The sequence below is a fragment of the Zonotrichia leucophrys genome, chromosome 1 (genome assembly GCF_028769735.1).
Source record: "Zonotrichia leucophrys gambelii isolate GWCS_2022_RI chromosome 1, RI_Zleu_2.0, whole genome shotgun sequence".
Classification (NCBI taxonomy): Eukaryota; Metazoa; Chordata; class Aves; order Passeriformes; family Passerellidae; genus Zonotrichia; species Zonotrichia leucophrys.
In genome coordinates, this window is record NC_088169.1 from 27,226,313 (window position 1) to 27,251,238 (window position 24,926).

At 39.8% G+C, this 24,926-nt stretch overlaps 1 protein-coding gene across 1 annotated transcript in view; it reads right to left on the reverse strand.

Moving 5' to 3' along the window:
• The window catches only part of RASA3 (RAS p21 protein activator 3), a 129,445-nt gene that overhangs the window by 15,200 nt on the left and 89,319 nt on the right, over nucleotides 1-24,926 (reverse strand). Inside the window, exons 6-16 of the mRNA XM_064709770.1 lie at nucleotides 18,426-18,506; nucleotides 15,664-15,736; nucleotides 11,355-11,434; nucleotides 7,236-7,340; nucleotides 6,582-6,738; nucleotides 5,654-5,802; nucleotides 3,897-4,011; nucleotides 2,943-3,017; nucleotides 1,975-2,098; nucleotides 720-826; nucleotides 11-88 (exon numbers count right to left, since the gene is read on the reverse strand). Coding sequence (XP_064565840.1) covers nucleotides 11-88; nucleotides 720-826; nucleotides 1,975-2,098; nucleotides 2,943-3,017; nucleotides 3,897-4,011; nucleotides 5,654-5,802; nucleotides 6,582-6,738; nucleotides 7,236-7,340; nucleotides 11,355-11,434; nucleotides 15,664-15,736; nucleotides 18,426-18,506 — 1,144 coding nt within the window. The remainder of the gene's footprint in view (nucleotides 1-10; nucleotides 89-719; nucleotides 827-1,974; nucleotides 2,099-2,942; nucleotides 3,018-3,896; nucleotides 4,012-5,653; nucleotides 5,803-6,581; nucleotides 6,739-7,235; nucleotides 7,341-11,354; nucleotides 11,435-15,663; nucleotides 15,737-18,425; nucleotides 18,507-24,926) is intronic.

Consider the following 24,926-nt stretch of genomic DNA (forward strand, 5'->3'; position numbering starts at 1 on the left):
GCATACTTACAGATTTAGATTTTGATAAGCTGCCTAGTGTTTGAATGGTTTTAGAGATAAGTGTCAAAGTTCGAGAAGTCTGAGGATCCTAGGAAGGAGAACAATATTATATGGACTAGCTATTTAAAATAATGAATAGAGGAAGGTAAACTATATTTATTCTTTCTTATTTCACTTGCAGAAGAGTAACAAAAAATTAGAAAAGACCCTTAATAAAACATTGCAGGAAAAAAATTGCTTTTATATTAAAAGGTTTTTGGCTCCTAAGTCACCATGCTCCATAGCTACCATACTGATCTTCAGAGATCCAAAGGTAATCACTTACAAAACAAAAACAAGGCTGTCCACATCCTCCCACTCCCAATAAGAACAACTACTAGAAGCCTGACATATATTGTTTAACATCCAAAATATTTCCAACACTTCTACCAATCAATCCAGCATTAATATGATGTGGCAAGAATGAAGCAATGGCCCTTTTTTCCACAGTAGCTTAGACCATCTACCTTGTTTGTCCTTAAATTTCACTCTTCTTCCAACATCTCCCAAGTTCTTCACATGCAAAGTCATTCAACATATGCTTCACATCCAAGACAGATATAACAGATGTTTGAACTAACAAAGGTACTTTTCCTGAAGGCTATTAAAAGAATTGAAGAAAGACTCTTCTGGTGACAGAACCATAAGCACAGCTAGAAAAAAACTGATACAGTACTTACTGGATGGTGTGGTGTAAGCTGAAAGAGGTTTGGAGAAAGAATGGCAGGAGCAAAGAACCTCAGGAAAATAAAGCTGCTGACAGCTGTGTACCTTACATCTAGGTCACCTATTAAAAAGAAAAAAAATACCTCTATTCAGCATTTCAATAATCTTTCCTGAAAAGCCTCATGAAATTATCAGAGCCTTGAGAGAGCTAACTCCAGCATGTGCTGGATAATGTATGTATTTGTGAGTTACAGGATTAACTGATGACAGAGGATTTGGAGCCAGAGATGAGCTAGCCTAACCCAAGGAAATGTCAATGAGAGCCTCTTTAAAAAATAACCAGGTTCATAACATAAGCTGCAAGAACACCATTCACTTTTCCACCACACAGGGAATTTCACAGACATCTGCTATTCCATATATGCACTGAATTATGATGAATAATTTACACAGTTTATGAAATGTTCAGCACAGAGGCCAAGTCTCAGTTACCTACTTATAGCCCTGAGCACAAGTGTTGTACAGACTCCTAATGTATCTATTCCAGTTGGCAGTTACAAAAAATACATTTTATGTATTTATTTAAACAAAGAGTACGACAACACAGTCTATGGTTTTCCACTTAAGCTTGCCTACTCCAAAGTGACTATTTAAAAGCTGAACTCATATTACTCTCTCTAAAACTTCTCTACTGTAATCTGCTTCCCTTCATGAAAATACATAGCTTGGTTGTTTTGCTTAATTCTGGTTTTACATTGCCCACTGACTCTCACAGAGTCAGAACAGCTAAGAAGACTGGAAAGAGCTGTTTCTTGACAGGCAGAAAACCTTTGCAGCACATGGGCTCTCAGAGCAGTGAGCTTGCAGTAACTCCAATTTATAGACTGGCTTTTATTACAGATTGATATACAAGCAGAAAATAATTCCACTGCATGAAATCTGCTGAATGAGCCATTACAAAATCATGAACATTGGAAAATTGAGTATGCTTTGCAAATACTGAACCTATAAATGATCATCATAATGATCTTTTTAAATGCTGTTTTCCTTAGAAAGATGTTTAAGAAAAAACTCCAATCATCATCAAAAATCATGTTCCTTTTTGGAATGAATAAACAATGAGAAAACAGCATTAACATACTGCAAATATTATTTTGAATAAACTGCTGTTCACATACTAAATTCAGCAGGGATTATGCAGACTGCTAGACTACACCTGTATTTAAAAGCTATCAGTTATGTAAAATAAAATTATATCTGTAAACTCACCTTGAAAACGTTTGGCAGCTGATTCTCTCAGTGAAAAGAAAATATCACACATCACTGTAGGACAGCTTACACCAGATTTTGTAATTACAGTAAAAATGCGATCAACATACTGCCTCAGATTTTCCTGAAAAAAATGCAAAGATTATGACAAAATTAGTATAATTTTCTGCTGTGCAAAGTGGCACTATTCCTGGTTTTATTCATAGTGGCATCATTAAAAGATTCCCACTTTCAACATTATACACTTGAAAAACAAACTCTCTCTCAATTATACTGTTTGGAAAATGCACATATTCAAGAAGAAGAGTAAAAATATCATTTCTATTAAACCAAACATTAAATGATGCAGTAGTATGGCAAATCATTCCTTCCTCTAGCACTGTTTACTATATCATCAGCAGAATCATAGAATCATTAAAGCTGGGAAAGATCTCAGATCATTGAGTCCTACAGTTAACTCAGTCCTGCCAAGTCCACCACATCCACAAGCCCCTTGTACATTTCTAGGGAGGCCAATTCCACCACTTCCCTCAGCAGCCTGTTCCAGTGCCCGACCACCCTTAAGAAACTTTTCCCCAACATGCACTTTAAGCCTCCCCTGATGCAACTTGAGGTCTCTTCCTCTCATCCTGTCACTTGTTACTTGGGGGAAGAGGCCAACCCACAGCTTGCTACAACCTCCTTATAGCTGAAGAGAGAGAGGTCTCCCCTGAGCCTCCATTTCTCCAGGTTAGCCACAGGCTAAATTATCCTTGTCCTCAGGGCAGCAGGAGAAGTCATTAACTTTCTACAGGTACTGCATTTATAGCATAATACAGAGCTGTTGTGAAATAATTATAAGGGTGGTGTCAAGAAAGCTTACAGTGTATTCTAATGAATGACAAAATTATTTGCAAGATCAAGCTTCTGAGGACCTCAGTTAAACTTGATGGCATAAATAGAGACTGTCTTCAAAATCTAATGCATACCCTGTTATTTTCCAGGTTTTCACCATCTTTTAATTTCACAGGATCAATTTCACAAGGTTTATGGACCTGGCAGATCTAGAAAAAAATATATAGTTAACAATTGACATATAAATTTATCTACAAGTACAAAAAGTTTTGTAAAAAGCCTAATCTTTTAGCTTTTGAGATGAGATGTAAAAGGCAAAAGCCAACTTTATAAACAGTATTTTTTTCTTTTAACAGCAAAGGTAAATTATGTGTGATCTTTATCTTTTCCCAAAAAGCAGCATTAATTTTCTACCCTTTCCTTCAACTGAAATGCAGAACTGTTCTTTAGACTTTCTCAAGTAAAGCTGTCCAAGAAAAGTCCTATTTTTTTCCAAAACAGTCAACTTTGAAAGTACTTCCATATTCTTTAAAACTTGACATCCTCTGATGAAACATTAAGACAAGAACAGCTGAAGAAATTGTCAAATCATTTAAAGGAAGTCTGTGGTCTGAAAGTATTGCCCAATTACAGCACTAAAATACCCACACCCACCATTCTGGACTGGAGAGATAATAAACCATTGTTCCAATATGTGCATCACATGCAGAGTTATCTAAGAATAACTGCATCCCTTTAAACCCACTGGATGAAATGTATTATTTATAGCTTCACAACAGCTTTCTATTGGATATACTATTTATTAGTTTCTCAGAAACAATATATGCTAGTTTTTATAAAACAGGGTAATGTGGCTTAATAAATAGAAATTTTACTTTTCCTTTAATGGAATCCAACTGTTTCTGAATTGGACAACTCAGCTGTGGCTAACTTAACAAACAGGATTTTAATGCAGAAACAAGCTATTAATAGCTATTAAACATTATTCTTACAAAGTGCTCTTAAAATGAGAACTTATAAACAGTATTTGTTCCCTGAAGGCCTTTACAATGATATTTTACCAAATAAACAGCCTGAACTGTTCTTACCTCATCTATAATTGGCTTTAGAGTAACTTGCAGATAATGCATCCCTGCCAGTTTCATTGTCTCGTCAATGCACTTGGAAGTTAACGAGTTTCCTCTGAAAATGGTGTTTGGATCTCTGGAAGTGAACAGTTTTCTGTAATTTAGTCTCTTTGTAATGAACATGGAGATAAAAGCAGTAGTGAAAGGTCACAGAATTCTAGGTTTGAATACACAAGCAAAACCTCCCTTTGACAGCAGCCTGCCATTAAATGTAGTCATGCAGCATTTAGTGCACTTCCAGGGTCTAAGAGAAAAGCAGCAGCCTCGGAAAACTCAGAGGGACTACAGATCTTCATTGTATTAGCATTTTGTGCTCAGTGCACTATCCTAATACACAGTGACACACAGGCTCAAATTCAAGAGGTCTACAGCACAAATCTGGGAAACACATCTGTTTTCACATGCTAATTTGAACACTGCTAATTTGAGTAAGGGAAAGAGGCAGTGACTTTAGTCTCACAACTACACTGGACATTGCACATGACCTACTACTTGCCCCTACAAAATAAGTACTTGTGAGCTGGGAGAAAGAAGAAAACACAGGCTCCAATGGCACTGCCATATTTTCTAAGGGACTTGGAGCACTGTTCTGTGATAACACAATGCAGACCCCAGTTCAGCCCTGATAACTGTGAGGCAAGGTGGCATCTTGCAGACTCTCAGGTTTTCCTAAAAATCTCTTGCACAGAACTCATCTTGTATTAGACACACAGCCTCTGTGACTGATAAAGCTTCAGCCAACTGCTCTATCATGTACCTGTACCTCCCTGTTCAGCAATTTACTTTATGCAAATAGGTAGATCGCCAATGATCTCATCTACAATACGTATCTCTGCTGCTTTTTTATCAAACTAACATGGACTGACTAGGGATCAGCAAGTTTCCTCATGCTACAGCAACCATGCTGTTTCAGTCAACCTGAGTTCAGAAAAAAATACACCTATCTACAGGAAAGAAAGCACTTGATCCCTCAGACACTCTGAAAAGAGCCAACCCACACAAAGACTTCATTTTTTACTAAGGAAGTATCTGTCATTCCACTTGACTCCAATTGTCTCTTCTACTGTTAGTGAAGAGCATGACTACACAGGCAGAAGGACTGTGGCAGCAAATATTCTTTAGGATCTGCTTGGGATGAACACTAGATCTTACACTATTGAACTATCAGCCCACCAGTAAGTCAAACAAGGAATTCAAAAGAAGCAGATGAAAAAACCAAACTTCATTTTCTGCCCTCCCATCCAAATTCAATCCCATCCTTAATCCTTCATCCTCTAACTGGGAGGACTAGATACACAGCTTGCCTTAAATATTTATGATTAGGAAGAAACTTGCTTGTTGTTTTGAACAAATTCAACTAACACTCAGCACTAAATGATTTATTAGCACACGATAAAGCTGAAATTATTTCATATGAAGAGCTGAAGGTAATGTAGAATTTCACTTAACACAGAGTAAAATCCCTCTTCTCATGTTAGAATAGTCCTGCAAATAATTTCCACAAAAAAATGATGGGAACTCCTCCTCAAGATCAAATTAACCAGATCTTGAGAGCAGTGAAAGAATTTCGAAAGAACTCTGCCACACAGCTAGGAAGAACAGGAATGACCCCAGCATTTTCTTCTGAAATTGCATATTTCTAGAAACTGAGTGGAGGATTCTAGCACTAGCCAATGCAGTTTAGGTATGTTTGATAGCAGTTTGGTTTTGGTACTTACTGAGTTCTCTTCACTTCAGCATTCGCAATGGCACTTATGAAAGGCACAATTCTGCCATAGTGTAAGAAAAGCCTGACCAGAGGTATGGCTGCTTCCTGCTTTTCTCTGCAAACTTCACCCAAAATATGTGCAGCTGATGCTGAAACAGGCTGAACAGTGGAAGATAAAAACTTTGAGAAATCCTTCCAGAACAACCATTTTTTCTTTCTATTCCCATTAGTTCCTTAATGCAGAACCCCCCACAACAGTTGCAATGGCCAGTTACCAAAATGTCTGTATATAACGTGGGTGGATGCCACATCCCAGTTTTTGTGGGCTGTAGGTTCTGGTCACAAGAGGGCAGCAATTAAAAACTACTACAGTACAGGCTCTTCTTATCTCCCACATTTTTAATGGCTGTCTTTTCAGTAAATGTCACTTGCCTGGGAAGCAAATGAAGAGAAAGAAACTCTATCTAACCCTTTGCAATTTCAAGTCCCAATGAATACAGAGAGGGAGTTCTTTTAGTGAAAAAACAAAAGCACCATTACAACTGTAAAAAGTACACATAAAGGGACACATGGTCCAAATCTCTGAAGTTTCAGGATTAGTTCTTGGTTTGGATTTTTCCCAATTATGCAAAAAAACCTGCTCCTGTCCAGTAAAAGTAAACAATTGAAATTAAAAAAATCACCAAGAAGGTGCTGCTGCTAAAACCACTGTGTTCCTGGGTCTGCCTTCACCCACAGAATGCAGATTAAGATCTCTGCAAGGACTGAAAACAAGCACAAGGGACATGCAGAGCTTAAAAACGCTCTGAGGTCTCAAAAGGAAGAGCTGACCTCTCTGGTAATTACACAACTATGGTGTCAGCAAGATAGTGACAAATCTTCAGAGACCCCTGTGAAGATGATCTGCAAGGAAACAACAAACAACACAAGCAAATTACCTCAACATCTGCAGATTTTAGCAGGACGTCTCGCAGAGGACTGTAATAGTCTGAGGAAAAAACATGGTCCTCAGTGTAAACCACATTTAACCTTAAGGAACCCAGGTCATCAGGCTTCAATGACTTGTTACCATTATCTCTGGGCTGCAGAAAATACCTGATGTGCAAAAAATAGGACAGAAACTTAGTGCTGAAACACAAGATTTTCTCAGGGTATATATAAGCATAGAGAAACTCTACAGATACACAAAGTATTTATATATGTACCAAACTCTTGAGAGTTCTGAATCAGACTTAATTAAGTTTGCCAGTCTGTTTTGCACCAACTGCAACATGGGAAGTTCTGAACACAAAGATTTTTGTAGATATGATTAAAAACCCACACACTAAAACCATAGCACTGCTGATGAACTGCAGTAAATAATATAAAAACAACATACTAGAACTCCCACATGCTACAGAGAGGCAGACTGAAACCTCTAATCACATTATCAAAACTTCTTGTTCTTACACTTGCTAAGATTACTTTGGCTTGCTTACAAAAAAGATACAAATTAAATCCATTTAAACTTTATCACATAGCAATAATTACTCTTAAGTCTTCAGAGTAGACATATGTTTCTACTTATTCTCCAAAAGAAAAATGTCAAATACCATGCTTCATAAGAACTGGACTGTCGGAGAAATTTCAAAGGGAGTCTCAGTTCTCCCAGAAACTCATCACCAAACTTCAAGTTACTGGCATTCCAAAGATCAACCCTGTAATAAAAACAAATAATTCAAAGTACTATTAAGAAATTAAAATAATACTACTAACAATAAAAAACCCGACATTTTTGCCAAATTTGTTAGGGTTTTTCCCCTGAAGTCTATGATTAGAAAGACTTGAAACTGTACAGCAACCATTTCCAAATAGTGAAGAGATAACCTTACCTTAGACTTCTGAAGCCTGACAATTCACCTCCATAAAACATCAGTGAAAAATATTATTCAGATTAACTTTTCTCATCTGTACTGTTTCCACTGTCCACATTGATAAAGATTCAGATGGCTGTCTGGCTACCCCAGATAATGGAAAAATACAGGTAAAATGGACACCAGGGGAAAAAGCACAAAGTTATTTAAGGACTACATACTGTCAATCCCTGTCTAATTTGGGATTACTAACAGCTAAGTGGCAGCTTTACAGAATTAGTTCTACACAATTTTTCCCCGTTTCTAGCTCTTAGGAAGACTCCTGTGTCAAGCATACAAACTTATGGCACCTAAACTGGTTCTGTGGAGTTAAAGCTGTAGGATGGTTCTACCTTCAGTACTGTCTGTGTACTGGCTGAAGCTTACACAAACTTTGGCACTTGGTCCCTCACAATTGGGAAGTTCTGGTATCTATCTGTAGATGATTCTTTCTTCCTTTTCATATGCTCTTCAACATCTAGATGGAAAACAACTGCACTCACTGAGACTCAAAGCAGAAGTACTGGTGTCCAACCCAGCATGTAGGTTAACGCTATCACACCCACCTTGAGGCAAGGGTTTCACACTCCAGGGTATTTGTTTCTGTATGTATTTTAAGGTTTTCTCTAAGAGCTATTTTTGTTAAAAAACAAGATCAGCTGACTATTTTGCAGCTAAGTGACAGCTTGAATGTGTCCCAAACTTTTGGGGGGAAAGACAGTACATGGAAAGAAATGCAAGCTTTCAACTAATGACAATTTTTAGAAGAGCAACTTGGACTTGGATAAGGTGCAAAGGCATCCAGTTGTGGATGTATTTACACAACCCTCCTGGTGCCAAGCAAGTCACAGCAGACTGGCCAAGGAACAGATGTTGACAGCCCTGTTAAAGGTTTATCTATCTTATGCAAGCACAGAATGTGTTACTTTTAAGTCCTCTGAGCCTTATATCTCTCAACAGTGTCTCCTGCCCCAGCTGTCATACACTTGACACACCATCAGCCCACACTCCATTCCTGCTAGGTAAAGTTCTTTGGACTCTGATAATTTGGACAGTATTTCTGCAGGGCAAGAACTCTCCAAAAGGAAAAAAACTTCTTTGAAAATTCGACCTTCTCTCTCCTTTCTCCATATTTGATGGGTTATTATCTTGCAAACCAGTTCAGACAGCTAAAAAGCAGCTTCAGGAGGAGAGGAATCTTTAAGCCTATTTACACAGCCAAACTTAAAATTTACCAAGTATTTACAGGCTACTGGTTTCTAGTTCATCCAAACTCATTTAAGATACCAACTAGCAATATCACTTTCAAACACAGACAGCTAAAGGGTTTCCCCAAAGTTACAGAAAAAAATCAATGCAAAGGATTGGTACAAGAGGAACTAAAAATTCAAAGTAGATCTCACACTACACAGTAAGCAAAGCAGGCATGCAAATTCTGAAGTTATTGCTTGGTGCTCTTGGAGTATAAAGAATAAACAGAATTTATTAAAAATGTTCATACACAGATCTTAGAGTCTAAAAGATCATTGTTTCCCAATATTTTTAGAAGATAAAATTATGGCAAGTGTTATTCTGAAACTGGTCAGATTGTAGTCACAGAAAGAAACAAACAGGAGAGAGGGGGAGGAGAAACAATGAATTCACCAGAACATCTGGTCCCCAAGTGTTGATATGCCCTGCCTACAACTTCCTACACCCACTCAAAAAGAGAAAACTTTTCATAGCTTTAGAGAGAAATCATGAGAGACTAAATCTCCTCTTCACCCTGTGGAATTGTATCTTTCTCAGGAGAGGAAAAAGAAAACAAATCCCCAAACCCATAAATTGTGTGATCTGTCCAGAGGGCCTGGGGGCAATCTGACTCTCACTAAACAGAGCGGAGGAAGTAAGCGGGGGTGGGAGGGGAACCCAAGATGGAAACAAAAACACACTGTCCCACAGGGGACAAAGGCTCTAAGGAGAATTTGCCCAACCAAGACTGACACTTTATCTGCTTTTGCCTGTTATTTAAGTGCTTAATCTTTTCCCAACTATTTTGCAAGCTTCCTCTAAAACTATTTATCTGTACTACACTGTGCTGTATTGGTTTTCAGGAATTATAGACTTTTCTGAAGCTCAGCTCCACATCCTTTATTGCTGCAGACGAGTCATTTGTCCAGAAAATATACTTAGCAAGTAAAACAACTGTATAATTTCATTTAGTCCAGCAGTACAAAATAAGAATCATTGAAATATTAAGCAATATGTAACTGCTTAATATTTAGACCAGTAACACATCTAAAGTCTCCTTCAAAACTATCAAAAAATCTATCAGAGAATCCTAGCTTTCATTTAAAATCAGTGCATGGCTGGGCACCATAGTTATAAAGATTAGACTGGGCCTTCTGAGACATGGCGTATTTTCCCTGTTCATCACATACATCCCATGGAATATGGGGCATGCTGCTTTGTATCTGCCTACACAAGGCAAAGCTTTGCAGAAACACAGTCTGGTGCTAGGACTGGGTCACCTGCTGTGCTGCAACACTGACACCACCAAAGCAGCTCAGCCCTGCACCTGGGCCTTTGCTTTTGCTCCCATGAGTCAGCTGTGGCTTGCCCTAAACCAGCTACCTTGGCACTGCCTGACACAGATGTTCTCTGTGAAGCAGCACAGCTCCTGCCTCTCTCATGTATGAATATATATTTATGAATAGCTTCCCTTTCCTGCCTCAGAGCCATGGCAAACACAAACCTATCAATGCTCCTGTAGTGCTGTCACACTGCACTGACAGGCTACATGAGCCAGCAGCTGTCACACCAGAACAGCCCTCCATCCATTCATGAACACAGATGTGTTTTGCTTGCGGGGAGGAAGTATTGTTCCCCTTTCCTGGTCTCCCCTCCTTTCCTTAGAGCCAGCTGTGATTCTGAAGGAACTATGGGACCTTCTGGAAGCCACCTCACTGCCTCTCTAACAAGAATATATGGGGAGGGAGGCAGTGCTACTATTCTTCCTCCAAACACCACCATAAAGGAGAGGGGAATTTCTCACCACCTGATGCAGAAATAGCAGTATTCTTTTACTGTGCACCAGATGGCCCAAGCCTCCAAGTTCCAATAGTATCTGATGCTAAGACACATGTGACACTTTCAAGTTTTGCACCTCCTATTGTTTTCTCACCCTTCTTTATACTCACCTGTCCCCACAGACAATGTCGACTGGCCTCAGCAGGTTTTAAAATAGTACTGAGAGGGTGGCACAGGGTGGGCTGGGATGTTTCTGGCTTTGAAATCAGAATTGCTTTTTTCCTGTGCAATTGATTTCACTTTTATCACACCAAATCTTGCAATAAAGGGTTAAAGTTGGAAGGTAAAAGAGATGAGAAACTCTCTCTGCCCCAGGAAAACTCTTGAGTTCAGGAGTCTCCTTTCAGGGAAGAAGGACCTTATACAGGTTGCTAAAATTAAGTGATAAAAGAAAACATACTCTGTAACTTAGAGCATCACAGAGCCTCTGGGCTGTCCTGGGAAACAGAGCGAGGGAGGAAAGGAGAGCCCAGACACAAAAGGCTGTGCTTAATGACAATTATACCAGTATACACACAGTGCACATGAGAAACAAGGAAAACAAGGATCTCTCCTGCATCAGAACCACCACACATATTCAAGATAGAATCTGCAGGACAGTGGAGGTAAATAAACATACAGATACAGTGACAAAAACTCATCTTGATTTATCAACAGAAAAACCACACTGGCCACTTTGTAAACAGAGTCTACTACAAAGTTACACAATTCTGGAAGACAATTTTGTGCTAATAATGCACTTTATATTACCTAATCTCCATTTTGTCCACTTCATCTACATCTTCAATGTCAAAATGGGATTTCTTGTTGTAGCTACTAGGTCTTGTAACCTAATAAAAAGGAGGAAACTTTTAGCAGCTTGATCTGACACAAAAACATTCTGATGTAACTTTCACAAAGCTTTGGAAGAGCACAGTATTTTACTATCAGCAGTAACTTCAGTCCTGATACTGAAAACATTCGTGCAAGTGAATAAACATGTTGACTAAACAGACTACTGACTACAAAGTGGTGGTTACACAATCATTACCAAGAGAAAGCAGATATTTCATACTTTTTTTTACAGGGAAGACCATCTTTAATATTACTACAGCACTTTAAGTTTACATTGACAACAAAAAACACCATTGAAAGGAGCACCACTTCCATAATCCATCTAGGGAAAGAAAAGGACAATTAATATTTGTTTTAAACACAGCTGTACAGCAGTTGCCCTGAGGCACTTTGCAGAGCATGGGGGAGGAACCACAACCACCCTTAAAAACATTTTGCAGTGTATCCAATTAAAATTAGGAAGTTCTTCCTGTCCTGATATCCTGGAAGTTAATTTAACTTGCCCATACAACAAACACCAAGCAGACCAAGAGACCCTAGCCTGTGTTATGCATATCAGAATATAAAAGCAGCTGCACAGTTCACCAACCATATTTGCAAGACTGATTAAGTGGAAAGCACAGGAAAAGAAAAAAGGAAAAAAGTATAGAGTATTAGCATAGAAAGTTTTTGTAAAAACATTTCTTAAATGTTTGTACAAAATGTTTTCTACCATGATTGTAAGAACAGTTTGGTGGTTGTATTTTTGCCTAGTGCGTCAGAAACTCAAGAAAAAGGGTACCCCACCCAGCTGAAACCACAGCAGGAACTGATCAAATGCAAGGGTGTATGACGATGTGTGGGTTCAGCTCTTGGTTGCACACTGAAGCTGAACTTTATTGTATGTTTGAATATGCTTGTGGCTGAATACTCCTTACCCACATAAACTGGCTTTTATTGTAAACTTGACTATTTGGTTTTGTACTGTACATGAGATGCAAATGGCACTTGAGGGGGGCAATGATACAGTTGCCTAAGTGGAGAGAAACCAGAAAACAATCTTTGGCAAAGGACACTCAAGAGCCTTTTTATTTGTGTATGTGCGAGGCAGGCAACATTTTCAAAGTGATACACAAGAACTAAAAGACACTACCAGCAGCACTGGAGACCAAATGCTCCACACCAATGGAATCAAATTCACCTGGTAAGCCCAAGAGCGCAGTGGATTTAAATGCAGTCTACAACTTCAGCAGTTAAACACAAGTTTCCTCACCCTAGCCTTGCAAACACTTCACTGTTTCTGCAGAGTGTCCTACAGGTCTGCAAATGACAGTTTCTACTATCATTGTGAAGTTTATGGTGCATTTTTTAATAATGAAACAAACTTTTAAGTCTCTTTCGATCTGTAAGGCAGGAGTTGTTACAAAAAGCTGTGGCATAGGTGTAACTTATGGCATGTCCCTTCTAAGTAAACACCTTCTCAGAAGTTTTGCTGGAACCTGCATGTATGATATCTCTCTGTTCACCCATATGATTGCTTAGTGTGGAGATCAACACAGCTCAAGAGTGGTACTCCAAAAGGGATAGCTGTACAGAACTGGAGATGAGGAACCTTCCAGTCCACAGTGCTAAAGTAGCTGACCCATAACACTGTACAATAAAGGGGGCATAACTCTGCTGTGTTGTCCCTTTCACCTGGGAAAGCTGGCAAGCCATTTGTCAGCTGCTCAGGTTTTTTCAGCACATGCAAGTTTACAAACAGGTCCCCAGCACTTCCTTCTTGAATTCCTGTAAGAAGACCATTTTCCTGTAGCTGCACACACAGCTCCACACCACACTGCAGCAGTGGTGAAAATGGCTCTATCAGGTGCAAGTTTCACTCACCACACCCCTCAAATAAGCCCTTCTATTTCCCAAACCAACAATAAGCTATCTTTCACTTAGAAAATTAAGTCTGTGTAACTTTTTGGTTGTAAAAAGGAAAGCACCCATTCACTGTCTTTTACAGACCAGCTTCTTCCTTGGAGGCTTGGACAATCACTGTGCTAGCAGGCTGCAGAAAAGCTGATTAAGCTGTTCAGGAGCAGAAAGTGACACCGCTGTCAACAGCATGGATCTCTCAGCTCCACAGGAATTGGAGCTCTTCCTTTGCATGCACCAGCCACAGGTCTGCCCACACCTCATTAGTGAATGTATTTCCCAGTCACAGCAGTTCTACTGAACCTTATTCCTTGAAGATGTTTAGCCTGATTTGCACTAACTACTCCCAAAATGACATAAATCTATGATGGCTCTGTCTGCAGAGCTGTTTATATTTCAGAGCTCTGGCTGATTCAGTCATTTCCCAAGCTCTGCTCTTACCAGCACAGAATTCATTTTGCTCTGAGTTAGCAGAACTGTGCCATGGGCTTGAGTTCAGGTTTTACTTTTGCTGGTTACTTGCACACAACCCAGCTCTCACATAAAGGCAGGCTAAGCAAGCCCCAGCCCTCCCTCTCTCAACTCCAGCTGGAAGATGCTTTGTTTTTCTCCTTCCTCTCCCAGCATGGCACCACCTGCCAAATTCAGTGTTTAAATACCAAACATTTTCTGTTTCTGCAGCACACAGAAGCATGAGGAATCAGGTGAAGTTTTTGTGGCTTACAGTCTTACATTCTCATTAAAAGGTTTTCACTGACAGGCTCCTCCAGAACTGCCTGTGTTAAAATAAGGAAGCCCATCTTAGTTTACTTACATTTAGCATCACCCTCATATCACTGCCAAAGACCACAGCTCTGGGCCAGGTGAGGGACTGAAATCCTGGCTGAACACACAGACACCTCAGTGCAGTTTCAGCACTTGGTCTCACAGCACCTCTGCCCCTCTAACTGTGCCCAGCAACTCCACAGAGCCTCATGGAGCCAGGAACCAGGCACAAGAGCTCACTGCATGGAGCTATATCCTAGGATGAGATGGGCTGTGTTAGCAGAGCAAAGATCACCTTAGAAAGCTGTCCTGGCCTACCCTCACAGCTTCCAGCCCTCAGGCACTACAGAAAGTGCTCCTGCCAATCAGGAACTTGCTACATCGGTTCCTTGTATCCAAACACATTACATCAACAAGAGCAAGTTGCTGCTGGTATGCCAGACTTTGATTGGTCAGTACAACTACTGGCTCCTAGGCAAAGATGGTGGTTTGCAGGAGAGGGAAGACAGCAATGTCAAGAACGACTTTTCAGATCTGCACAGTGCAACAGCACCTGTATGGCTCCTCTGTCCCCCAGCTTCCCTTCCTCATGGGGCTGTGGCCCAGAACTGATCCCAGAAACCACATCCCTAGGTGCCATCCCTATGGCAGCAACAATTTCTAAAGCAAATATGGCTTGCATCTTTCAGATCACATGAGCAGAAAGAGCTTTTCAATCCATGCCAACTGCACTGTGCCACTCTAGCTTTTATTCCATCAACTTCACAATTACAGATACTTCCTTGAGGTGTCTACTGAAATAGAACAGTCAAGCACACACCAGGACTATGATATCCAAGAGAAAAACAGAATGATACACATAGTTTAGAAGACAAAATGAAAAGTTTCAAGACAGATCTAAATTATAAACACATGCACATATATGTATGGACACACCACAATTAGAGCTACTCTTGCCAAAAGGAACCAAAACAAGGACTTTCATAGAAGTTATACTTTATCTTAACTGGACTTGTTGAAAATGCTCTGTATTAAATAAAGCTATAGAGGTTTTACCCACTTGGAGAAAAGGCACTAGTATTGCAGCAGACTGGTAGACAGCCAGAACAACCAGCTTAAGTGTATTTTTCCTCTACAGTTTTCAGTATTCCTAAGGAGATAACCTTCCTCCCAGTGACTGGGAAAGACAGGGTGGACCAGCTATAAAAACACAGACTAAGAAAAAATATAATTTCTCTGCATGTGTGGTTTGTTCAGGTTTTTTGAACTAATTTTTAAATGTGTTTTTTCCAAAACTCTCGTGGGGTGAGTTGTGATTAAATGTAAAGCCTGTTGCTCAGAAGTGCCCAACTTGAAGCTTTCCCTACAGAGCACCTGAGGTGAAAGCAGGATACTGCTCCTTCAGCAGACAGCCAGTCTGAGCCCTGGTACTTCTTTCCCCCACACCATGCTTTGAAACAGCCTTCAAAGATGACAGCTGGCACAACATGGAGCAGGATGCCGTGCCAACTATCCACAGTATAGTATTTCAGCTTATCACCCGCTCCTTTGAAATACCAACCTCAAAATAAAACACTTCATCAAAATGTGGATTGTTGGTCTTCTTTTTAACTTTAGTCTTTTTGGCTTCTGATCTGAATTAAGGAAACAAAAACAAAAAAAAAGGGTAAGAAACAACATTAATAGAAGTGTGATCCTAGAAGAGAGCCACTGAGGAGGAAATAGCCAGCCACTTGATTTATCTGATAAAACTGGAATGCCATGTGGCTCCAGCACAGCAAGGCACAGACACTTGCACACATTTAAGAGAGAGATTCAATGCATTCCTAGTTCACTAAAGTGGCAGTAATCACATTTTGTTATCCTATTTTAAACACAACTCCTTGAACCCTTATTCTTTCACTTGGTTGACATAGTAGAATCTTTTATCTGTACAAACTGGCAAGAATAGGGCTCTGAGCAGCAACATTTGGAGGATAGTCAGTCTTGATGTGACTCAAAAATTCCTCATAATCTAAAAGCACAGGAGACAAAGACTAGCCTAGCTATTTCTGTGAGTCATATTTTATGATTCTGGTCTGAAAAATCAATCACTGCTTTTCAGTGACAATCAAAAAATCCAGAATGGTTTCTGCGGTAAGAATATTTTTATTGCTGTATGAGTATCCCTTTTCCTGCAGCACCAGCAGCACTTAGTTAATACAGTGATGGATTACTATGACTAGTGCTGAGCAGAAGTCTGTATTTTTACTGTCCTGAAGGCATAAGATGTGGCAGACCTCCTTCCAGCCACTCAGCAGGCCTGACCCAGCTCTGCAGTGCCCATTCATCCCCCATGGGCCGTGCCATCCGCCTGTGCCTGCCTTTGAGAACACAGACAACATTGACTGCTGGGCTCAAGCCAGCCAATGCATTTCTCACAGGCCAGCCAACAGCTGTCTGATGGCTTCCAAATGCTATGAACCTATGCTTGATTTGTTCTCACTACCTACAAGAGAAAAGCTGTGTGTCACCAATCTTACCCTACAGCTCTGCAGGCATAGATAAAACAGATGCAGACAGAGAGGCACATCAGCCATGTGGAAAACTGACCTACTAATCATTTCATCCCAGAATCTATCGTTCATTTCTCATCACCAAAGCTGCTTAGATAGCTTGTAACTGCTTATATTCACTGGACAACTCTGTGTATTTCACAGAGGTCAAGGGGAGCTGGATCTAATTCCCAGACTTCCCATGTGAGTTGAATGGGCCTGTCCACCAGTATACAATATTTTTCCATCCATAATACAGGCACAGAAAGAGTTTCTGTCAGGAAGTCTGATGACTCTAAGTACAAATCACATAATAAACAGCATTTTTGTTGAAATTTTTATGCTTGTCATTGCATAATTGCAGCTGAATAAAGCAGCTTTCCTACTCTAAAATGAGAGGCACTGGAAAATCCAGAGAGGAGAATGATGTACAGATTAAGAATATCCCACTATTCCTAGGAGAAGCTGAGAGATAAGAGACACTAATCTCCTCCAGGACACAGCACAGATTGCCAACCCCATCTCATCAGTCACACTTGCCAATCAGCCTCTTTACTGATAAACCCATCTGGGAGGGGACTGGGAAGCAGGATGTAGAACGGGAGGTGATTAAGGCAGCACAATTATTGAGCAATTACAAAGCAGTGAATGGGAATAAGCTGCATGCTGCTTGCAGGAGATAGGAAGCAAGCTTTCTCCCCCCACAAAAACCCAGATAGGAATAGGATAAGGCTAGGCTCCTTATTCTGACGGAAGTACATTATCAATAGTCATACATTATTCAGACTGGGGGCATAGGGAAGCAGACAAAGGTAAATTCAGACATTTAAGAGTTAGTCAATCAGCCTCCTTACTGTTTCAATAATAGACACCCAGCCAGTCATTTCAAACAAGTTACAGCCTTAAAATGAATTGCACAAGTCAAATACACAATTCCATTAATGGAGATAAGGCACAACACACCTAGACAAAGATGCAGAATACAGACATGCTCAAAGACTTCTCTACATGCAAGGTAAATATTTGTCAAAAATGCTTCTTATTTATAGTATTTGCAACAAATTGTTGTAAAACATCATTAATAACCCATGCCACCAAATTTGATTCTTTGAGGTCACAGCAGAGCTGTTTTGTTTCTAAAATGACACAGACATAAAAGATGACTAGATAAGCAGAAAAACCAGCAACATCCAACACCACAGAAAATTTTCATAACAGATGGGAAAATTGAATCCCAAATTTGAACTGAAGAGTATCATGCAGAATCTCATCACTAAAACCTCATTCCAAATTTTATCCATGATATTATGTCTGCATATATCAAATTACAGGACTGAGCCATTGAGGGTTTTTAACATACATATTAATTTGTCACACCTTGAAAGTGAAGACACTCTTAAATATTCACATGCAAACGTGCATACTCGGCAAGATGTTGATGTATTCACATTTCTCTTCCACCCTGCCCAAAATTAGGCAATGAATTTGCTCAAAAACTGGCCTCCAACTGTGAGGTGAGAAGATGCATAAATTAAGACTAACCACAAATTATATACTCTGGGATATTCAAATTATTCAGATCTTTACATAAATCAAAACTGAAACAAGTCTCAAATCACTTACTCCAGCATAATTCAGTAGCTCATACACACACCCACCCCAACATTTAACATATTCTAGCAGTGTCTAAATACTCCCAGCTGTCCATAGGAGAAAGCAAATTTCTAATAGACAAAGGAAACAGAAACCACCCTTATAAAAGGGAAGCCCTTGAATGTGCAATACTTGCCTGGAGGGTCCTGCTAAGGTAACAGTGGCATAGGGATCACATTGCCCGTTCACAATGGGCAGCCCTTGGCACTCCAAAACTCTAGAAAAGAAGAAAATGAAGACAAATACATTAATTTAATGGAAAGAAGCTGGAGGGAAAAGAAAACTGAAGCATGTTCATAGGGTTTTTTTCACCACACTTTACACTAGGGAATTGAAATGTCACTAAGCAGAAACATTTAATTTATACTTGAACTTGACAACACATTCTGTTCTTAAATACTAACTTTAATAAGGGTCAAAAATACTGTTAAATTACTGCAAAGCCTTAACTCAAAGGATTTTTATTATGCAAGCACAGCAATTTAAGGTTCATGAAGTAGGAGTCTGCTGTCAAGATGGGAGCTGTCAGCACTTTAAAATTCTGTGACAATTTATTCACCAAAGTACATAACCAGAATTTATTCTGTAAGAGAAATATAAGAAAAAACCCACACAGACAGATCCCAGAAGCAGCTAAATAATTTCTCAAAATAACATTCATGAAGACCTCAGTGCTTTTGCAAAATTTGGCATGGGCTTATTTATAAAGTTGTGTTAATTACAGACCAGGACATATAACACAGCCATCCTAAATATTCAGCAGCTCTGCACTCAAGTAGTAACAGAGACATTGGAGGGAAAAAATGGAACAAACTGGGGTTTGCTGCACACAATGGTGGGAAAGCTGCAATTCTGCACTCTCATTTCAACATCTCTTTGGGGAAGAAAAAAAGAAGTAGAAAAAACCCAACACAACTACCCCCCAAAACTGAAAAAATGCTGCATGTTTCAGAAGTTAAAACCTACTGAGGAATGCAGCACCAGCTGGAAACACAGACAGACAAGCCAGTTTCCAGAACTCTCCCTCCAGCAACAAGTTCTGCTTCCAACAGGTAACCTGCTGGGCTGATGTATTTGCACAATTTTCAGTGGAAAGTTTCAGTGAAGACAAACCACGAAGCTCCCTGGGCAAGTGAGCAGTACCATCATTGCAATGTGAAGTATCATGCAAAATTCTGGGTGCTATAACATCACATGCAAAGTAATAGCCATTTTACTGTTTTCAGTGATGGCAATTTCAATGTAAAAGAATGTAAGGGTGAACAATAGAGAAAAATTCAGTAATAGACAGTGCTCCACAATTTCATCCACAAGGCAAGTTATATGGTTACATATAGTGTAGACTTTAATTACAGTTTAACTACAGGCCTGTTATTACTTACCCTCCATAAAAGGAGAAAATAAGTAATATTCTGCATCAATAAAGGAATAATTTTTGTACCAGAGAAGGCACAACCTAGACAGGTTCAGACAGCACTACAAGTAGAAGAAGACTGAACACCACACTAAGGGGCACACACAGGTAGCTGAAATTATACATTACATTCCTAGCTGAATTGTCCTACCCATGGCCCCTTAGAATGAAGGCTAGGTAGCTGTCTTTCAATACAGACAGCCCCCAGTAACGCACCAACTCACAAGCTTCCCAATTGCACAGCCCTCATCTAGATGACTCCTCATTGCTAACTAACACTAGTACAAAAATTCACTAACACTAGTACAAAATTCTGTTCTGTTTTCTGGACATGGAAGTGGAATCATGGATCAAAATAGCGGAGAGAGTTAGGAAAAGCCTAGATTGCACAGGCCACATGCTGCTTTTATCTCTGGACTTCTATTATTTCACTACAAGTTCACCATCCACAGAGACAGAATTTAGAAGCCTCCGAAGCCACCTAGTTTAGGCACATATCTGATATTACAGAGTGCTACAACACAAACAGTGAAATTCAAGCCACAAATTCTATCCCAGCACCAGCTGGAAATCCATAGTGTAAGCTTCAGGAACCCTCAGCATCAAACAACACACAAAACACATGATTTGGCTGCCTCAATGCAATGCATACAGTGCCATTTGAGATGACTTAGTTTCTTCCACCATCCCTTGATGCTGCTCCACATAGGCAGGAGGTACCCATGAAAAACACATAAATTTGACAGCTCCACATCTCTCAGAGGCCTCATAAATAGACCAGATGCCTGCTTGCAAGATCCTACTCCAAATTCACCTAGCTTACCTTACAGAATAAGCGTAGAATAAGCTTTTTTTTTGCACATGTAGTAATACAAATACTCAAAATTGTAAGGGAAATGCCACTTTTTAAATTTAAAACGAGCAGATGTGAACAGAAAGAACATATAATTTTACACTGTAGCCTTCTGACAGAGTATCTGTCAGTGCAGGAGGGAAAATCCAGTAAGCACCAGCAGAAAGTTTTTATGGAGAGGCAGGTGCAGCTTGATTTTCTTACAAGTAAAGGACAGACCAGTTTCCTTCCAGGGGTCTTTGCTCTAGTAGGACCACAGGACCACATTCACAGCAGAAACACTTGGCTAGTGAGCCACAGCAGGACTACTGGTAATTCTTTGAGGATTGCAGATGCGGCGTGAACACATTGCTATCTAACAGAACAATTGTACACCAAATGTCAGTGTCAAACCAAACTCCTGTGTTCCAGTGCTTCCTTAAAGCAGTCTGGAAGCTCCTTAAAATGAAATAGTAACCCAATGACTTTATAGCAATCTGCCAATTTTCTGCTGCTGATGAATGGATTCCAAGCGAGCTCTCATCCATAAGAGAAGAACTATGTGAAATTTAAACAGTCAGAGCATGTGGCCAGAGAGACTATGACTCCTGTTTTAGTAAAACCACTTCTTTCCAGAGTGTGTAGAAAATAGAAAGTGATCCTAGAGAGAGCATAATCTACACTCGAGGACATACAGAGTTTCAAATCACTACACAATCAAAACAGAAAATAAAAAACATCACAGATGAACTTGAATGATGAAAAGTGTGAACTCATCCAAACAAAAAATATGTATATCCTAACTGTACACGTGTACAATGACAGGATCTATTCTAATATTGCCACACAGAAGAATTGAAGATTTTTTCTGTGGGTAGTCCTGTGTTATCACATCCATCATCAGCAATGGTTAAAAAGGCAAGTAGTATCACCAGCTGCTTGGAGAGAACACAAATGTAAATCAATGGGCACCTACAATTTGAATTGTGTGTGCTCTCCAGAACACATGGAGAAGAACAACAGATGGCTTCTAACCACCCATAGCTCTCCCAGGGCTGTAATCTCCAGCTCAGAAAACAGAAGTTATCCATCCACAAACAGCTTACAAAATCATGAATGGTGTGAAGAACATTTCCTCACAAAATAAGAACTAAGGGGCACATAATGAAATTACCAGACAGAAGGTTTAAAAATAAACAAAAGGAAGTACTTTTTCTACACAATGAAATTGCAAAATTTATTGCCACACAGTGTTGTGAAGGCTGAAAGAATATGTGGATTAAAATCAGCACTACAGAAACTCATGGAGTAGAGGTTTGTAGGCAGCTATTACAGCTTAATGGTCCAGAAGCCTCCTTCAGCTCAGAAAATCCCAAATTGGTGATCAGGAAGGGTGCAACACTGGAGCCATCACAACACTTGAAGTATCACTCACCAGAGAGCATCAGTACTAGGCTAGACTAGAGGGGCATTTTACACAGTAGGGTACTTGTTCTGTTCTCTGGGGAAAAAGCAAAAACAAAAGGAAAAAAGAATAAAACAAAATACACAGATGTTCTTGTGCAGTCATGATGACTTAAGAGTAAGATGCTTCTTTGTGTGCTTCTGGAATAAGAAAAGCAAAAGCAACCTTGAGAGAAACAAAATGTGGGAAAACAGGAAACATACCAACAGACTGTATCACAAGCCTTTCAGGTAATTTAAAAGCAGTTATTGTTTAAGAATATTGAAGAAATCAGTCAAAAGACTGAAGACTTAGGATTCTGAGGAAGGAAGGCTGTGTTTGGAGAGACAATCATTCTGGTTCTTGTTTCTTATAAAGCATTATGAGAGGAAACAATAAAATTCAACAATGCACAGGTCTGTTTGACTCATGTTAGAACACTCTCCTTAGCTACAGGATACTGTAATGCCAGGGCTGCTTTTGTTACAGCCATTTTCTTCAGTCATGGGAAAGTTGCTAAGTCAATTACTGCTCCTCTCTCCCAGCCTTGTACCGAAACACTGGCTTTACTTGGCAAGCAAGGAAAGAGCTAGAACAAAATGTCAGCTTCTCAGAGGCAATAAAATGGAATCTCAACTATGCCACAAGGCCATCACATTACTTAGAATGACAGTTCATATCTGGATTAGATGAAAAAGAAAAAAAAAGTGCAATAAAGGTATGATCTTGGGAAAGAGGGGCATAGTGGGGAAGCAGTGAACAAAGCCAGTAAAAATAAAATGCCCCTGCTCTAGTCATCTGCAGAATAAACTTAACTTACATGTACTAGAATAATGAAAAAGAGCCCTGACAATCAAAATTATTCAAGAATTAAAAGTCAACCCATCAGACCTCAGAGAAAAAAAAATGTCTGGTGGCTGCCAGAATCTTGTCTACCCAACTGGTGATTTCTCACCATTAGCTGTCTGGAGCCCAGCTGGGGCAGAATGAGCCATCCCTCACAGCTTGCCTGGCTGGGCAGAGCTAAGGTTAGTGCTGGGTCATAGGAGAAAACTCTCAATGCAGCTGCCTCACTGTATTTTGCTTGTGGTTTATAAAATTAATAGGTTTCAAGAAACAAGGCAGTTCAGTTTTCAATATGGTTCATGACCAAACCTTCAGAAGAGTAAATAAGCTATGGAAAATTCCCAGTGGGTAAGAGAAAACCTCAAAAACCTAAACATATTATAAACATGCCCTTGTGTCTACAGAAGCTGAGAGGGTGGCAGGAGCAGAAAGTCTTGAAAAAAATAGACATTTTTCAACAAAGACTGAGTAGCTCATATCTGACAGTACAGGCATTTCCTCTGGGTTGCCAAGTCAGCACTGGCAACAGCCCCTACACAAACATACTCAAAATCAGCCTTAACACAGGTGAGCAACATCAGAATGATCTAAGCCCACAGGCATTCCATGCTCCTGCAAAGGAACTCCCAAAATTGTTTAGAAATTACAGGCTTTGTGATTAGTTCAAGATGCACATGTGTCATCAGCCTCCTTGTGTGTCAGAATGGACAGCCAAGGCAAAAACAGACCAAAAAAAGAAACCAGAAGGGACACTGCTGCTCTTAAAACTCATATGGGTATTTACTGTTTTTCCAGAATAAATCACTTCAGTCTACCAACTCAGGCACAGTTGTTTCCCCACTTTCAGCTTAGAGTGGGGACCAGCACACCATTCCCATTCTCCTTCTCAAATCAGACAGTTTTCTCACTGTGATTTCTCAAGAGAAAATAAATGCATCATTTTTTCAATACAATTGCTTTCTATCACTGCACCATATATTTTAATTGCTTGGTTTCTGAGATCAATATAGATACTTAGCAAGTCTGCTCATCTATCTTATCATTCCTCTATTTCCAGCCTTCACTTGTTCCACCTCTCTTTCATTTCTTTATCTTGAGACTTCATTCCACCTCATATGAACATTTTTTGGCCATACTCAGGTCCTGCTCTGCATCATTTTAAAGACAAGAGACTTCCTCCCTGCTTGCTCTAGTGATCTAATGATTACTTGAACACTCAGTACTTTGTGAGGTAAGCCTGACCAGACAAATACCAACTTAAAAGCAAACTTGTGGTAGATTTGTCAGAACTAACATCAAAACAATGCATCTTTGGCTTATGCTAAGTACTTGCTTGATAAAGTACATTTCCCAGAGCTGGGTATATGACTTATCTTCTTCAGTCTCTCTAGCTCTCTCACTCTCTTTTTCTCCTTCCCAATTTTTTTTTCTACTCACTAGAGTCATCTTGTAACATATGCACTATCCTGAGTACTTTGTCTTGCAGAGGTAACAGAACACCTCTAAATACTCTCTCCTTGTGACTGGGCCTCTCATGGAGCATAAAATAAAGCTATTACTCTGTAACTTCATAATAGAACAGTCCAGTCTTTTTGTCTAACAGCAAAGAGGTGGTGTCCCTTCCTTGCAATATTCAGATCATTCCTGAATGCTCTTTTCTTTTGGTGCAGCTTTGCACCACAAGCTGAGCTCCCTTCTCATTCCCAGTGGTTTAGGAGGAACTTTGCTGTAAGGCTGCATGATGGACTTCCATGCGCACCTTGGCACGCCTGGGTGGGCACATGGCAGCGGCTCTCAGACCAGAGAACTGACTGACACCTTCCACTGCAAGCAGAATTATTGCCAGGCCTCCTTCTTATTCCTTTTATTACAGCCTTAATAAACCAGTTATACTCACATGTTTCAGAGGGGTTTGTCTGAATGTAATTCAGACAAAGTACATTCACCATTAATAAGCAGAAAGGTGCCATGTCTAGCTCAGAAATTCCCTGAATCATAAATTTTCAGAGGCCAGAAGAGTGTGTCACTGTATGACTGCTCTCATCATTCTTCATGTCCTCATGAGTTACTCAGAGTCAGCATCCTGGGCTGAGTCTGACCA